This window comes from Dromiciops gliroides, chromosome 4 (genome assembly GCF_019393635.1).
Source record: "Dromiciops gliroides isolate mDroGli1 chromosome 4, mDroGli1.pri, whole genome shotgun sequence".
NCBI classification, from domain to species: Eukaryota; Metazoa; Chordata; class Mammalia; order Microbiotheria; family Microbiotheriidae; genus Dromiciops; species Dromiciops gliroides.
The window spans coordinates 236054681-236069308 of NC_057864.1; the positions used below are offsets into that span (position 1 = coordinate 236054681).

At 37.5% G+C, this 14628-nt stretch overlaps 1 protein-coding gene across 1 annotated transcript in view; it reads right to left on the reverse strand.

Moving 5' to 3' along the window:
* Positions 1–1727: 1727 nt before the first annotated feature.
* Positions 1728–14628, reverse strand: part of USP43 (ubiquitin specific peptidase 43) — a 112699-nt gene continuing 99798 nt past the window's right edge. The window contains 2 exon segments of the mRNA XM_043999984.1: positions 1728–2812; positions 12814–12978. Coding sequence (XP_043855919.1) covers positions 1728–2812; positions 12814–12978 — 1250 coding nt within the window.

The window sequence follows — 14628 nt, forward strand, 5'->3', positions numbered from 1 at the left end:
TCCTGCCTTTGAAGAACTGGGGAGAAGCTTTTGTCAGCTTCCCTACTCTCAGAGCAAAATTTCTTGTTCCAGTTCCTTCGGTTAGGTAAGAGGAATCCACAATCTATAAAAGAAAGCAGATTTCTTCTCTGGAACTGTCAAGATTTACTCCCTGCCTCTCCTTCATCCTTTTCTTCTTTATCCCTCACCTACCAAGTAAAGATAGGGTGCCTGGGGAGATTTCTAAGGGTTGATGCAAAGGTTTGCATCTGGGTGTAACCAGCTTGTGCGTTCTATATCAACAAATTCTTTCCTTTAAACACGAGGAAACTGAAACCTAAAGTTATCAATCAGTACACATCTTTAAAAATCACCTTGCTACATTTTATTTTGAGGAAAGGCTTCTTCTGGCAGAGTCCCTGACCCATAGTATGTACTTAATAAATGCTTGTTGCTTGCTTGCTTCTCTAGCTTTCAAATAAAATCTGACCAAAATTGGGTGATCTCTCCTAACGAAAGATATTCCTTTGCTTCCTTTCACTGAAATCTTTTTCAAAGGCATGCTGTAGTCATATTGCATATATGAGAAGATTCTCAGTTGCACAGCATGAGCGAAGTGACCCCATTAGATATTATGAGTGCAACTTAAAATTTCCTATTTACCTGCAAGACTTTTGCATTCACTTTCTAGGTTCTCTGGGATTATACTTCATTACTCTTAGTTTGGGTTGAGAAGCCACCTTGGAAGCTGTGGAAGCTCAGTATGAATTTGTTGGGTTAGAGGCTTATGGTCCATCCAGGAAAGTTCTCAGGGTGCTCTGAAATATAGGTTCCTCTAACATAACACTATGTTTATGACTTGATGTGGCTTTGATCACCTTTAGAAGAAGAGAAGTTATTTAGCACCTTGCTTTTTAGGTAAAAGCACTGTCAAATCCCAGAAAGAATTCATGCAGATGCTTGCCAGATGTGGAGAATGGTCTATGTACAAACTCTAGGACAGAACATGGTCAATATCTACCAGCTCAAATAATACACCAAATGGGCTCTTCTCATGTTTTTCACTGAGACACTTTTTAATAATACCATACATAGATTTTATTTATTGTTAAAGTAAAAATGTAAAACTTTTTCCTAGTATCAAAATAGCTTTTAAAAAGTAATTTCAAATGATTTAATAAAATTTTATATATTAAAAACTCTTCTTTAATAACATTTCTCTTCAAACCCCACCCAGACTCTTATTTCATTCATTGTTTCCTGAAATGTCTTGTTTAAAAGATTTACAAAAAAAAAAGAGAGAGAAGGAAATTGGGAGTAGCACCTTTAAAATGTTAGCACTAATACTCAAGATTACTGTACTGGAATAAGAGAAAAAAATGTCAGTGCTCAGACATATCTATATATCTATATATCTCTATCTATCTATCTATCTATCTATCTATCTATCTATCTATCTATCTATCTATCTATCTATCTATCTATCTATCTCTGTCCTATACCGCCCCCTAGTGGTCTGAGGAAATGAGGGCACCATTCAGAAAAGGGGAAATTGAATGCTCATAGCCCAAAGAGGTTGAGAAATGCTCTCTCCTAACCCAAACTGCCATAGTCTTTGCTTGTTGAAATTCTATCCATCCTGAAGGCCCAATTCAAGTCAATAATTTGGTATGATTATAGTGACAGCATAGTAACTTGCTTCCAAAAATAGTTCATACTATAAAAGTCCTGTAACACTACAATACTTGTCACAAGCTGGATTCTGGTACTTTTTTTTTCTGGCCTAAAGCAATAGTGTGGTATTTCACTCTTTGAAAGGTGCCAATGGAAGTCTGTCCTTCAGGAGTATACTTGCGTGATGGATGGGAAACACTAGCTCTCCGGAACCAGTTGACTTGTCTGGGGAGCCTGAAGGAGCTATGGGCTTGACTGACATCTTTTTCTAAGAGGTTCACCTCATCCTTTGTCAGGCTTCCTCTAAGTTTGCCAGGTAATATGTTATTACCCTGTTCTTTATCTGTATTGCTATTCAATGGGGAGATGAGGGAAGAACTAATGGAAATCTCTGAACTGATGGAATCTCCCTCCTTGGGCTCTTTCTTCAAAATAATGGACCTGAGAAGAGCAAACTTTCTTTGTTGGAGCTGTTCTGACTCAGGGCTTCTTTCCTGTGTTTTAGTCCGAAATTTGGCTGAGATTCTTTGGTTAGTATCTCTATTTGTTCCAGAGAAATTTATGACATTCAGAAAATCCTTGGGACACAGTAAACTGTTACTCATATGGTTGTTCCCATTACAGTTTGGTTTGTTTACACGGCCCTTTGCCTGAGCTAACCCTTCAGTCCCTGCAGATTTTGCCACAGTCAAAGGAACATCAAGTTTTGGGGGAAGCCTCATCTCCTGACTCAGGCTTTCTTTTGGCTTCTTGGTTCTTTTTAGAGTGTCAATATTGCCAGTAGTCAGGCACTGTTTCTTATGATTACTAGAAGGACTTGTCATAGTTGCCTTCCCAACTGCCCTCCTGCCATCCTCTTCATCATCTGTGGGAGCTCTTGAATTTGATCGTGTTGGTGATGATCCATCTGCCTCCTTAGTAGCACCAGTCATCATTGCTGGGATGATGGACTGATTAGTACACTTGGGTCTTCGTCCAGACTCTAAATATTCCACCAACTCAACAGAGCGATGCTTTGTTCTCTCTTTGGCTCCCAAAGACCACCTAAGGGGCATGGTCTTAGAAGTCCCCTGATGGATTCTTTTAGGAGTGGCAGGCTCCTTCATGCTGGCACTTCTGCCTTGAACGCCTCGCACAAAGGGCTTTGATTCAGGCTTTTCTGAAAAGAGAGAGACAGGGTTAACAGTGCCCAAACCACATTCCAGAACCATTAAGAGTAATCATTTAGTCATCTATTTCCTTTCAACTTTCCTCAGTATTTAGTACAATGCTCTGCTGTCAGTATGTTATTGTTGACTGACAACAAGTAGAATGGAATGCATTCATTGAAATCCTCTAGTATTTCAGCAAGTCACATACAAGGAAGACCAGGACCAGGGAACTTTCTGACATTTCTCTGGCAACTGGAAGCCCGGATTTAGCCTATCTTCACCAGAGGAATCTACGTCCTACTTTTATCATCTCTAAACTGTTTACTTTAGCTTGAATTTTCACTAATCTTGTGGGAGGTCTCAAGTCATTTAACCTGTGCTTGCCTCAGTTTCTTCAACTGTGAAATGGGGATGATAATAAAGCACCTACCTCCCAGAGATACTGTAAAGATATGAGGTTATAATTGTAAAGTGCTTATCACAGTGCCTGGCACATAGCAAATGCTATATAAATGTTAGATATTAGATTATTGTCTTTGTTATTAGTTTGGTATATTAAGTAACTAAATTTGGTCAACTATGCTTGTAGAAATTATTAGAATAATCATATTATCTGGCTCAATAATTCCACTGCTGGGAATATATCCAAGTTAAATTTGGTTTTGTTGCCTTTTATTTTTGTTTTTTACTATCTGTTCAAAAACAGCAAAATATTATGTATAACTAGGAAAAAATGGAAGCCACCCAAATATGCTTAACAAAAGAGGCACAGTTAAATAAACTGTGGTCCCTTAATGTAATGGAATACTATAAAGCAATTAAAATCAACAGAGAAAGTGAATATAAAGAAATCTAGAAATATACCAAGAAATGAATAATGAAAAAGTAGAATCAGAAGAACAGAATCAGTGCAGAAAGAGGAAAAGTGAATGAACATAAATGAACAAAAATCCTGATGGAGAGTTAAAGGAAGGGGCTAAAATGTTATCCTACTTAGACATTTAAAATTACTTTAAGTGTAGGTAAATCTGAAGTGTATATATTCCATATTTAAATTCCAATTCTGACCAGTTGGCACCATAGAGGGCTAATTTAAAAACTGAATGCAGTTAGTTTTTTATGTCCCTAGTCTGGTAAGAATAGTGACTTATTTTAAAAAATGAAATCAGTTTCAGGAGCCTCCCATGTTGCTGCACAATGATCTGGACTCAGCATATTAAGAAATAGTTGAGCTGCTGCAAGGAACCCAGGTACCATCATTAGACTTCTGGTATTCACTGTAATTTTGGATCATTTACTTGTATTAAAACTCATGCAAATTGTTCACTTGATGCCTCCTTCTCCTCCCGAAAGCCATTTATTATATTTCTCTGTATTACTTTGACAGGGCAAAAAGCCAGCAAACGGTTAATATAATTTGAGAGCCTTTTAAAAAATCATGATGTTATTAGTAAAAAATGTACTTTTATGAGATAATTTGATGCTGGATGCCTAGATGTTCTCTGCTAGCTTATAATTTTGCCCCAGTCCTCAAAATGAAAAGAGCATAATGGTGAGAAAAGTATTTTTAACCAAAAACTGACATGAGTATCGTATCTGACATTCAATATTTAGTAGCCTAATTTTAATCAGCCTGTGATGTATAAATTCCTAACTAATGTTTCTTTAACAACACACTGTGCTTCCTTGTACTCTCACAGAAACTGTTGGAGAACAGTGTCTAGTTGCTATCACTGTATTTATTGGAGATGTAAAAGATTTAAAAAGAAAAGAAAAATATTTTAATATATAAATGTTTCTAGAGAAAAAATATCTGGTCGAATATGCAATTGTGAAATCTCCTGATTGTTTAAGCTCCTGTCTTGTCAGCAGGTCTAATAATAAAGTATATTAGAAATTTATCATCAAAATTTTTAGTTCTAGTAAAAAATAAAAAATTTTAACTGAAGCCCAGAAAAGGGAAGCAACTTTGTCCAGAGTTACACTTCAGGTCAGTGGAAGCTCTTTTTTTTTTTTTTTGGGTGGGCCAATGAGGGTTAAGTGACTCGCCCAGGATCACAAAGCTAGTGTCAAGTATCTGAGGCTGGATTTGAACAATAGATATTGACCGTGTTCTGTCCTAGAGTTTAGTACAATAGCTTGGCAGGCCTAGTCTGATGAACAGTGGCCTAAGTGTTCAATAAATATTGCCAAGAAATAAATTATAATGTCTCTTGATGGCAAACTGATCCAAAACCTGGAACTGCATACAAACCCCAGAAGGGTTTTTCATTTTGTTATAAGAAGTAGAGTGAGTTAGCAAGGAATAGTTTAAACAAAATGTGTATAAGATTAGAGATGGAATAAGATTAAAAAAGTTAAAGGACTGGTGATAAGAGAACAATTTGAAACTTGGAAGTTTGTTTTTTTTTTTAACTTGTTCCAGTCTTTTAAAATTTTTGTTTTTTTAAGTTCCAAATGCATTACAAGATGCATTTGATAAAATAACAAAGAACCTATTCTGAATCTTAGAATATCATTTTAACAAGTATTAGAATTGAAGTCCCTAAATTAAAGATTTTAGAATTGTTTTTCTTTGAGGAAGGAAGTGAAGCATTTATATAGCACTTGTCAGGCACTGTGCTAATTCCTTTACAAATACTTACCATCTGAGCAGGATGCTATCTTAAGGATTTATGAAAAATGCAATCCATCTACAGAGAAAGAATGGATGGTATCTGAATACAGATGGAAGTATAATGTTTTTTGTTAGTTCCTCTTTCTAAAGTTTTTGTCTGTTTTCTTTCACAAGCTAATGTGGAAATGTTTTGCATGACTGCACATATATAACTTATATTGAGTTCTTTACGGGGTGTGGGGAGGGAGGGAGGAAGAGAACTTGGAACACAAAGTTTTAAAAATTGATGTGAAAATTTTTTTATACATGTAACTTGAGGGAAATTATAAATAAATTAATTAGTAAATGAATTAATAAATGAATGAATGAACAGAGTTTAAAGAATTTATTGGGGCAGGTAAGTGGTACAGTGGATAAAGCACTGGCCCTGGATTCAGGAGGACTTGAGTTCAAATCCAACCTCAGACACTTGACATTTACTAGCTGTGTGACCCTGGGCAAGTTACTTAACCCTCATTGCCCTGCAAAAACAAAACAAAAAAACTAACTAAACAATAAAAAATGTATTTATCATCTAATCCTGAGAGGGAGGTGCTATATTATTGCCTTCATTTTATAGTTGAGGACTTGAGGTCCAGGACTCTGTACTCCATGGCACTTAGCTGACTCATGGAAGAAAAAAAAACTTTTTAAAAGACTAATTTGGGGTGGTGGAGCCAAGATGGCAGAGAGGAATCAGCAAGCTGCTTGAGCTCTCCTTCTGTTTCCTCAAAAAGAACACTAAATCAAGCCTCTGGACAGATTCTGAAACTATAGAACTTGCAAAGAGACAGAGAGACACAGTCTTCCAACCAGAGATAATTTAGGAGACTTCAGAAAAGGTCGGTCTGACTCAGGCAAAAGGGAGGCACAGCACAGGGCGACAGCTCAGTGCCGAGGGGATTGGGGCAAGTCAGCAGGAAGCTGTGGGCCACAGCCGAGCAACTGAGGCCCCTGGATCCTGGCTCAAAAATCTGGTGGCCAGGGGGCAGCTAGATGGTACAGAGGTAAAGCATTGGCCCAGGATTCAGGAGTACCTGAGTTCAAATCCGGCCTCAGACCCCTGACACTTACTAGCTGTGTGACCCTGGGCAAGTCACTTAACCCTTATTGCCCCACCAAAACAAAACCCAAAAAACAAAAACCAAAAATCTGGTGGCACAGCAGGACAGTGGAAAAACCTACCTGCACCAGCCAAGAGGGCAAGTTGCCAGCTGGAGGGCCACGAACAGGATAGGTGCGACTAGGCCCACTGATCCCTGCACACTCAGACAGGAAGTGCAGGGCGGGGGAACTCCACACACCATAAAGGCCTCAGTGTAAAAAGCCGGTGACACAGCACCTATACCCCAGCATAAGAAGCCCAAAATAGGGACCCTGGTACCCCCAGAGCAGACCTCAACTTAAAAAATAAACAAATAAGCTGCAATAATGAATAAGAAGCAAAAAAGAGCCTTCTCCATTGAGAGCTTCTGAATCAACAGGGAAGAGGCAAACACAAACACTGATGAGGACAATACCCTCAAATTACCTACATGGGAAGCCTCAAGAGGGAAGGTGAATTTGGACTCAAGAACAAAAAGCCTTCCTGGAAGAGCTCAAAAAGGATTTAAAAAATCAATTGAGAGAGGTAGAAGAAAAAATAGGGAGAGAAATGAAAGCAAAACAAGAAACCTATGAAAAAAGAATCAGCAGCTTGGAAAAGGAAGCACAAAGATTGACGGAAGAAAACAATTCCTTAAAAAATTCATCTGGCCAAATGGAAAAAAAGGTGCATAATCTCACTGAAGAAAACAATTCCTTAAAATTAAAATTGGACAGTTGGAAGATAAAGAATCCATGGGACACCAGGATCAGTCAAGCAGAATCAAAAGAATGAAGAAATAGAAGAAAATGTGAAATACCTCATTGGAAAGACAACCATCTCGGAAACAGATCCAGGAGAGACAAATTTGAGAATCATTGGACTGCCTGAAAGCATGACAGAAAAAGAGTTAGACACCATATTCCAGGAAATTATTAAGGAGAACTGCCCTGATATTATAGAATCAGAGGATAAAATCATCATTGAAAGACTCCACCAATTACCTCCTGAAATAGACCCCAAAAGGAAAACTCCAAGGAATATTGTAGCCAAATTCCAGAATTATCAGGTGAAGGAGAAAATACTCCAAGCAGCTAGAAAGAAGCAATTTAAATATCATGGAGCCACAGTCAGGATTGCTCAGGATCTGGCAGCTTCAACATTAAAGGATGACAAGGCTTGGAATATGATATTCCGGAAGGCAAAGGAGCTTGGATTGCAGCCAAGAATCTATTACCCAGCAAAAATGTTCATTCTCTTTCAGGGGAAAAGATGGACATTCAATGACATTGGGGCCTTTCAATGCTTCCTGATGAAAAGACCAGAACTGAATAGAAAATTCGATCTTAACATACAAGACTCAAGAGAAGTTTAAAAAGGTAAAAAGAGGGGGGAAAAAAAAGTTACTCAATTAGGTTAAACTGTTTATATCCCTACATGGGAAGATAATACTCATAACTCTTAAGAATTATAAATGTATTTGGGCAGAGAGAAGGACTATACACAGAGGGTATAAATATAATTTGTCTTTGATATGATGATACAAAGAAAATTAAGGGGTTAAAAAGGGAGGCTATGGGGAGGAGAGGAAAGGGGAGGTGGAATGGGGTGAATTACATCATATGAAGAGTTGAAAAAAAAAACCTATTACAATAGAGGGAAAGAAAGGAGGGGTGAACATTGTTTCAACCCTACGCTCATTAGATTTGATTCAAAGAGGGAATAACATATATATTCATTGGGATAAAGAAACTTAGCTCATTCTTTAGGGAAGTAAAAGGGGAAGGGAAAGGGAGGGACAGATAGAAGGGAGGACAAAAGCAAGGGAGAAAAGGGTAAAGAAAAGGGGGGGGTGATAAAAAGGGAGGGCAGATTAGGGGAGGCAGAGGTAAGAAGCAAAACGTCAGTGAGGAGGAATAGGGTGAAAGAAGGGGGGAAAAGTACAAAGGGGGTAAATAGAATGGAGGGGAATAGACAGTAATAATAACTGTGCATGTGAATGGGATGAATTCTGCTATAAAACGGAAGCGAATTACAGAGTGGATTAAAAACCAGAATCCTACAATATGCTGTTTACAAGAAACACATTTGAAGCAGAGAGATACACACATACTAAAGGTAAAAGGCTGGAGCAGAATATATTATTCTTCAGCTAAAGTAAAAAAAGTAGGGGCAGCAATCCTTATCTCAGACAAAGCACAGGCAAAAATAGATCTCATTAAAAGAGATAAGGAAGGAAACTACATCTTGCTAAAAGGTACTATAGATAATGAAGCAATATCAATATTAAATATGTATGCGCCAAGTGGTATAGCATCCAAATTCTTAGAGGAGAAGTTAAATGAGTTACAAGAGGAATTAGATAGTAATAAATAAGAAAGAAACGAAAGAGGTGAATAGATTACTAGAAAAGTTAGATATGAGAGATGTCTGAAGAAAATTGAATGGGGATAGAAAGGCATATACCTTTTTCTCAGCAGTACATGGCACATTTTCAAAAACTGACCATGTATTGGGGCAAAAACCCATCATAGTCAAATGTAGAAAGGCAGAAATAGTAAATGCATCCTTCTCAGATCATGATGCAATAAAAATTACATGCAAGAAAGAGCCAGGGAAAAGTAGACTGAAAATCAATTGGAAACTAAATAATTTCATTCTAAAGAATGAATGGGTCAAACAACAAATCATAGAAACAATCAATAATTATATCCAAGAAAATGACAATAATGAGACAACATACTAAAATCTATGGGATGCAGCCAAAGCAGTGCTTAGGGGAAAATTTATAGCTTTAAATGCTTACATGAATAAAAAAGAGAAAGAGGAGATTAATGACTTGGGCATGCAACTTAAAAAGCTAGAAAAAGAACAAATTAGAAATCCCCAATTAGATACTAAACTAGAGATCCTGAAAATTAAAGGAGAAATTAATAAGACTGAAAGCAAGAAAACCATAGAATTAATCAATAAAACTAAGAGCTGGTTTTATGAAAAAACCAATAAAATAGATAAAATATTGGTTAATTTCATTTTAAAAAAGAAAGAAGAAAACCAAATTACCAGTATCAAAAATGAAAAGGGTGATGTTACCCCAATGAAGTAGAAATTAAATCAATAATTAGAAATTATTTTGCCCAACTGTATGCCAATAAATTTGACAATCTAAATGAAATGGATGAATATTTACAAAAATGCAAACTGCCCAGGTTAACTGAAGAGGAAATAAAATCCTTAAATAAGCCCATATTAGAAAAAGAAATTGAACAAGCCATTAATGAACTCCCTAAGAAAAAATCCCCAGGGCCAGATGGGTTTACGGGTGAATTTTACCAAACATTTAAAGAACAATTAATTCCAATATTATACAAATATTGGAAAATAGGGTGAAGAAGGAGTTCTACCAAATTCGTTTTATGATACAAATATGGTGGTAATACAAAACCAGGCAAAGCAAAACGGAGAAAGAAATTATAGACCAATTCCCTAATGAATATTGATGCTAAAATTCTAAATAAGATATAGCAAGGAGGTTACAGCAAGTGATCACCAGGATAATACACTACGACCAGGTGGGATTTATACCAGGATTGCAGGGCTGGTTCAACATTAAGAAAACTATTAACATAATCAACCACATCAATAAGAAAACTAACCAAAATCATATGATTATCTCAATAGATGCAGAGAAAGCTTTTGACAAAATACAGCACCCATTCCTAAGTAAAACACTAGAGCTTAGGAATAGGTGGAGCATTCCTTAAAATAATAAGCAGTATCTACCTAAAACCATCAGCAAGCATTATACGCAGTGGAAATACGTTACAGGCCTTCCCAATAAGATCAGGGGTGAAACAGGGATGTCCATTATCACCCCTATTATTTAGTATTGTACTAGAAATGTTAGCTTTAGCAATCAGAGAAGAAAAAGGAATTAAAGGAATTAGAATAGGCAAGGAGGAAACAAAACTATCACTCTGCAGATGATATGATGGTATACTTAAAGAATCCTAGAGAATCAACTCAAAAATTATTTGAAACAATTAACAACTTTAGCAAAGTAGCAGGATATAAAATAAATCCACATAAATCATCAGCATTTCTATACAGGACCAACAAAGTCCAGCAGCAAGAGATAGAAAGAGAAATTCCATTTAAAGTAATAGTAGATAATATAAAATACTTGGGAATCTACTTGCCAAGACAAACCCAGGAACTCTATGAACTCAATTACCAAACTCTCTTCACACAAATCAAATCAGATCTAAATAATTGGAAATATATCAATTGCTCATGGAAAGGCAGAGCTAATATAGTAAAAATGACAATTCTACCTAAATTAATTTACTTATTCAGTGCCATACCAATCAGACTACCTAAAAATTATTTTATAGAGCTAGAAAAAATAATAACAAAATTCATCTGGAAAAACAAAAAGTCAAGAATATCCAGGGAAATAATGAAAAAAAAATGCACAGGAAGGTGGGTTAGTGGTACCAAACCTGGAGCTTTAGTATAAAGTGGCAGTCATCAAAACTATCTGGTACTGGCTAAGAAATAGAGTGGAGGATCAATGGAATAGGCTAGGCAAAGGAAACACAGTAGTAAATGACACTAGTAATGTAGTATTTGATAAACCCAAAGACTCCAGCTTCTGGGATAGGAACTCAGTATTTGACAAAAACTGGTGGGAAAATTGGAAGATAGTATGGCAGAAATTAGGCATAGACCAACACCTTACACCTTATACTAAAATAAGGTCAAAATGGATACATGATTTAGACATAAGAGTTGATACCATAGGTAAATTAGGAGAGAAAGGAATAGTCTACCTTTCAGATCTTTGGAAAGGAGAACAGTTTATGACCAAACAAGAGATAGAGAATATTATAAAATGCAAAATGGATGATTTTGATTACATTAAATTAAAAAGCTTTTGTACAAAGAGAAGCAATGTATCCAAAATTAGAAGGGAGGTAGAAAGCTGGGAAACAATTTTTGTGGCCAGTACTTCTGATAGAGGCCTCATTTCTAAAATATATAGGGAAGTAAATCAAATTTATAAGAATCCGAGTCGTTCCCCAATTGAGAAATGGTCATAGGATATGAACAGGCAGTTTTCTGATGAAGAAATCAAAGCTATCTATTCCCATATGAAAAAATGCTCTAAATCACTAATGATTAGAGAGATGCAAATTAAAACAACTCTGAGATACCTATCAGATTGGCTAACATGACAAAAAAGGAAAATAATAAATGTTGGAGAAGCTGTGGAAAAATTGGAACACTAATGTACTATTGGGGGAGCTGTGAACTGATCCATCCATTCTAGAGAGCAATTTGGAATTATGCCCAAAGGGCTATAAAGCTGTATATATACCCTTTGACCCAGTAATACCACTTTTGGGTCTTTTTCCCAAAGAAATCATGGAAAAGGGAAAGGGACCCACATGTACAAAAATATTTATAGCTGCTCTTTATGTGGTGGCAAGGAATTGGAAGTTGAGGGGATCCCCATCAATTGGGGAATGGCTGGACAAGTTGTGGTATATGAATGCAATGGAATACTATTGTGCTGTAAGAAACGATGAGGATGAAGAGTTCAGAGAAACCTGGAGGGTCTTGCATGGGCTGATGATGAGTGAGATGAGCAGAACCAGAAGAACATTGTACACAGTATCATCAACATTGAGTGTTGATCTACTGTGATGGACTGGATTCTTCTCACCAATGCAATGGTACAGAAGAATTCCAGGGGACTCATGATGGAAGAAGATCTCCAAATCCAGGAAAAAAAAAAAGAACTGTGGAGTCTGGATGCTGACTGAACCATGCTATTGCTTTTGTTTTTGGTGCTGTTGTTTTTCTGTTTTGAGGTCTTTCCTCATTGCTCTGATTTTTCTCTTATAGTATGACTGGTGCAGAAATATGTTTAATATTATTATATTTATATGTATGTATGTATGTGTGTATATATATACATACACACACACACACACACCACATAGATATCCTATGTTAGATTGCCTGCTGTCTAGGGGAGGGGGGAGAGAGGGAAGGGAGGGGAGAAAAATCTGAACTTGGAAAGCTTGTATAAACAAAAGTTGAGAACTATCTTTACATGTAACTGGAAAACCAATAAATACTTTTATTTAAAAAAAAGACTAATTTTGCAACTAAAATTAGAAAGTAATAGCAACATCACAAGAATGAGAAAAACGCAGAGATAACATCAGTGATTTTAACAAAAACAAACCATTAAAACGGACCTTTTTCTTGTTTGGTAGGGGCTTCCAAGAAGACTGGAGAATCAGGCATCTTAGAAAGGGAGTCAAAGTTTTCAGAACTCCAAGATGTGAGGCTTTTCCTCTGGCTGCTGTTGTTACTCCTGAGCCTCATAAGCCAGTGATCAGACATGGAGGGCTCATGGAAACCTGTAAGGAAAACATAGACACGGCAGTACTCCTTGAGGGAGAGCCTGTGAAATCTTGGAGGGGCATCAAGGCAGAAACAAACCCAAGGAAGAAGGAATAAAGTGAAGCTCATTTTTTTTGGGAAAACATCATTTATCTGGTCTTGGGAATCAATCAGGCATATATGCAAGTACGATCTCTTATACATCCTGCCCATGTTACAACGAGCAAATCACTCAACCAACTTCCTTCCTTCTTTCCTTCCTTTTGAAATTGCATTGTGAATTCAAAATTCTCTCCCTCCTTCAAGGCCCTTCCTCACCCGCTGAGAAGGCAACGCAATACCAATACAATACCCATTATATATGAAAAGAAAAAGAAAGCAGTAGCAGCAATAAACACAATGTTTTTATGCTCTAGAAACGCCCCTAAGACTATAAATTACATATTGTGGGGACCAATTTTTTAATTGGGGAGTGTTAGCTAAGTGGCTTGCTGCAATACTGGGGCAAGGAAGGGGACCGGCAGCCTCCCTCAAAACAGAGCAGGATTTATTTAATAAGAACGAACTTAAAAAACCAACAACAACACAAACAGGATCAGTAGGATTAAGGGAAAGGAAATAAAATGGGTAAAGGGAAATTATACAACCTGAATAACACCACCGCCCAGGAATCAGCTGAGAATACACAGCAGCATCTTGTTGCCTTCTAGCCTCCAGCTAGAATGGCAAATCTCCTCCCCTTCTTCCCAGCAGACCCCAGCAGACCCCAGACAGCCCCCAGCCAATTGGCTGGCCGCTCTGACAGTCACATGACTGCCCTCACTAGACTTCTAATTGTATGATATGATTATGGATTTGAGTCAGATTAAACTCTGAGGATGGGGTCTGGAAGGTACCCAGCCCTGCCCCAGTATAGTTAGTTTAGAAGTTTATTGCTTGTCAAATTCTCAGTCTCCTTTAAGTTTTATTGCCAATTAACAGTATTTTTACTTCTGCTCAGTCTCCCCACTTGTCAGCTACATATTAGTTTTGTCTGCAATCCATCATGTGTCAGAACCCCAGTCAGTGGGTCAGGGAGTTAGCCCACCAATTCAATACTCGGGACTCAAGACAGAAAGGACGGGGCTCGGCACAGGATGCAGCATTGAGTTGAGACCAGATGTTAAGTGACATGTCTCTTTTTCTCAGAGCAGAATCCCCTTGACCCTAGGGTCCCAACAATGTGTTATTCTTTTATTCTTTATTCTATTTTTTTGACTTCCCAACATAACCGAAGATAAATTTTAACCCTGTCATCCTTCTAGAATTAACACAACTACAAAACAATGCTGAAGCACCTGAGTGACTCTTCCTGTTATTCAGGTTGAATATCTTTAGAGACAGGGGCCGGGAGAGGGGAGTCAGTGGGAACTGTAAGATCTGAAACATCTGACTGTCACTCCCCTGTTTCCTCTTCCTTTGGTTTGACCTTGTTCACCCCCCCCCCTTTTCCCCCTTGTTCCTGTAACACGTATGCATGTCTCCATACATTGATCACGAGCTGAACACGCACCCTGGGTGAGACAGGATTGGATGTTAGATTGTGAGCTGGACCTAGTGTGCGTGGGGACCTCCCCTCTGACCAACATTCCTATATAAGGTCAAGGAATGTATTGGCTGGTGCGGCT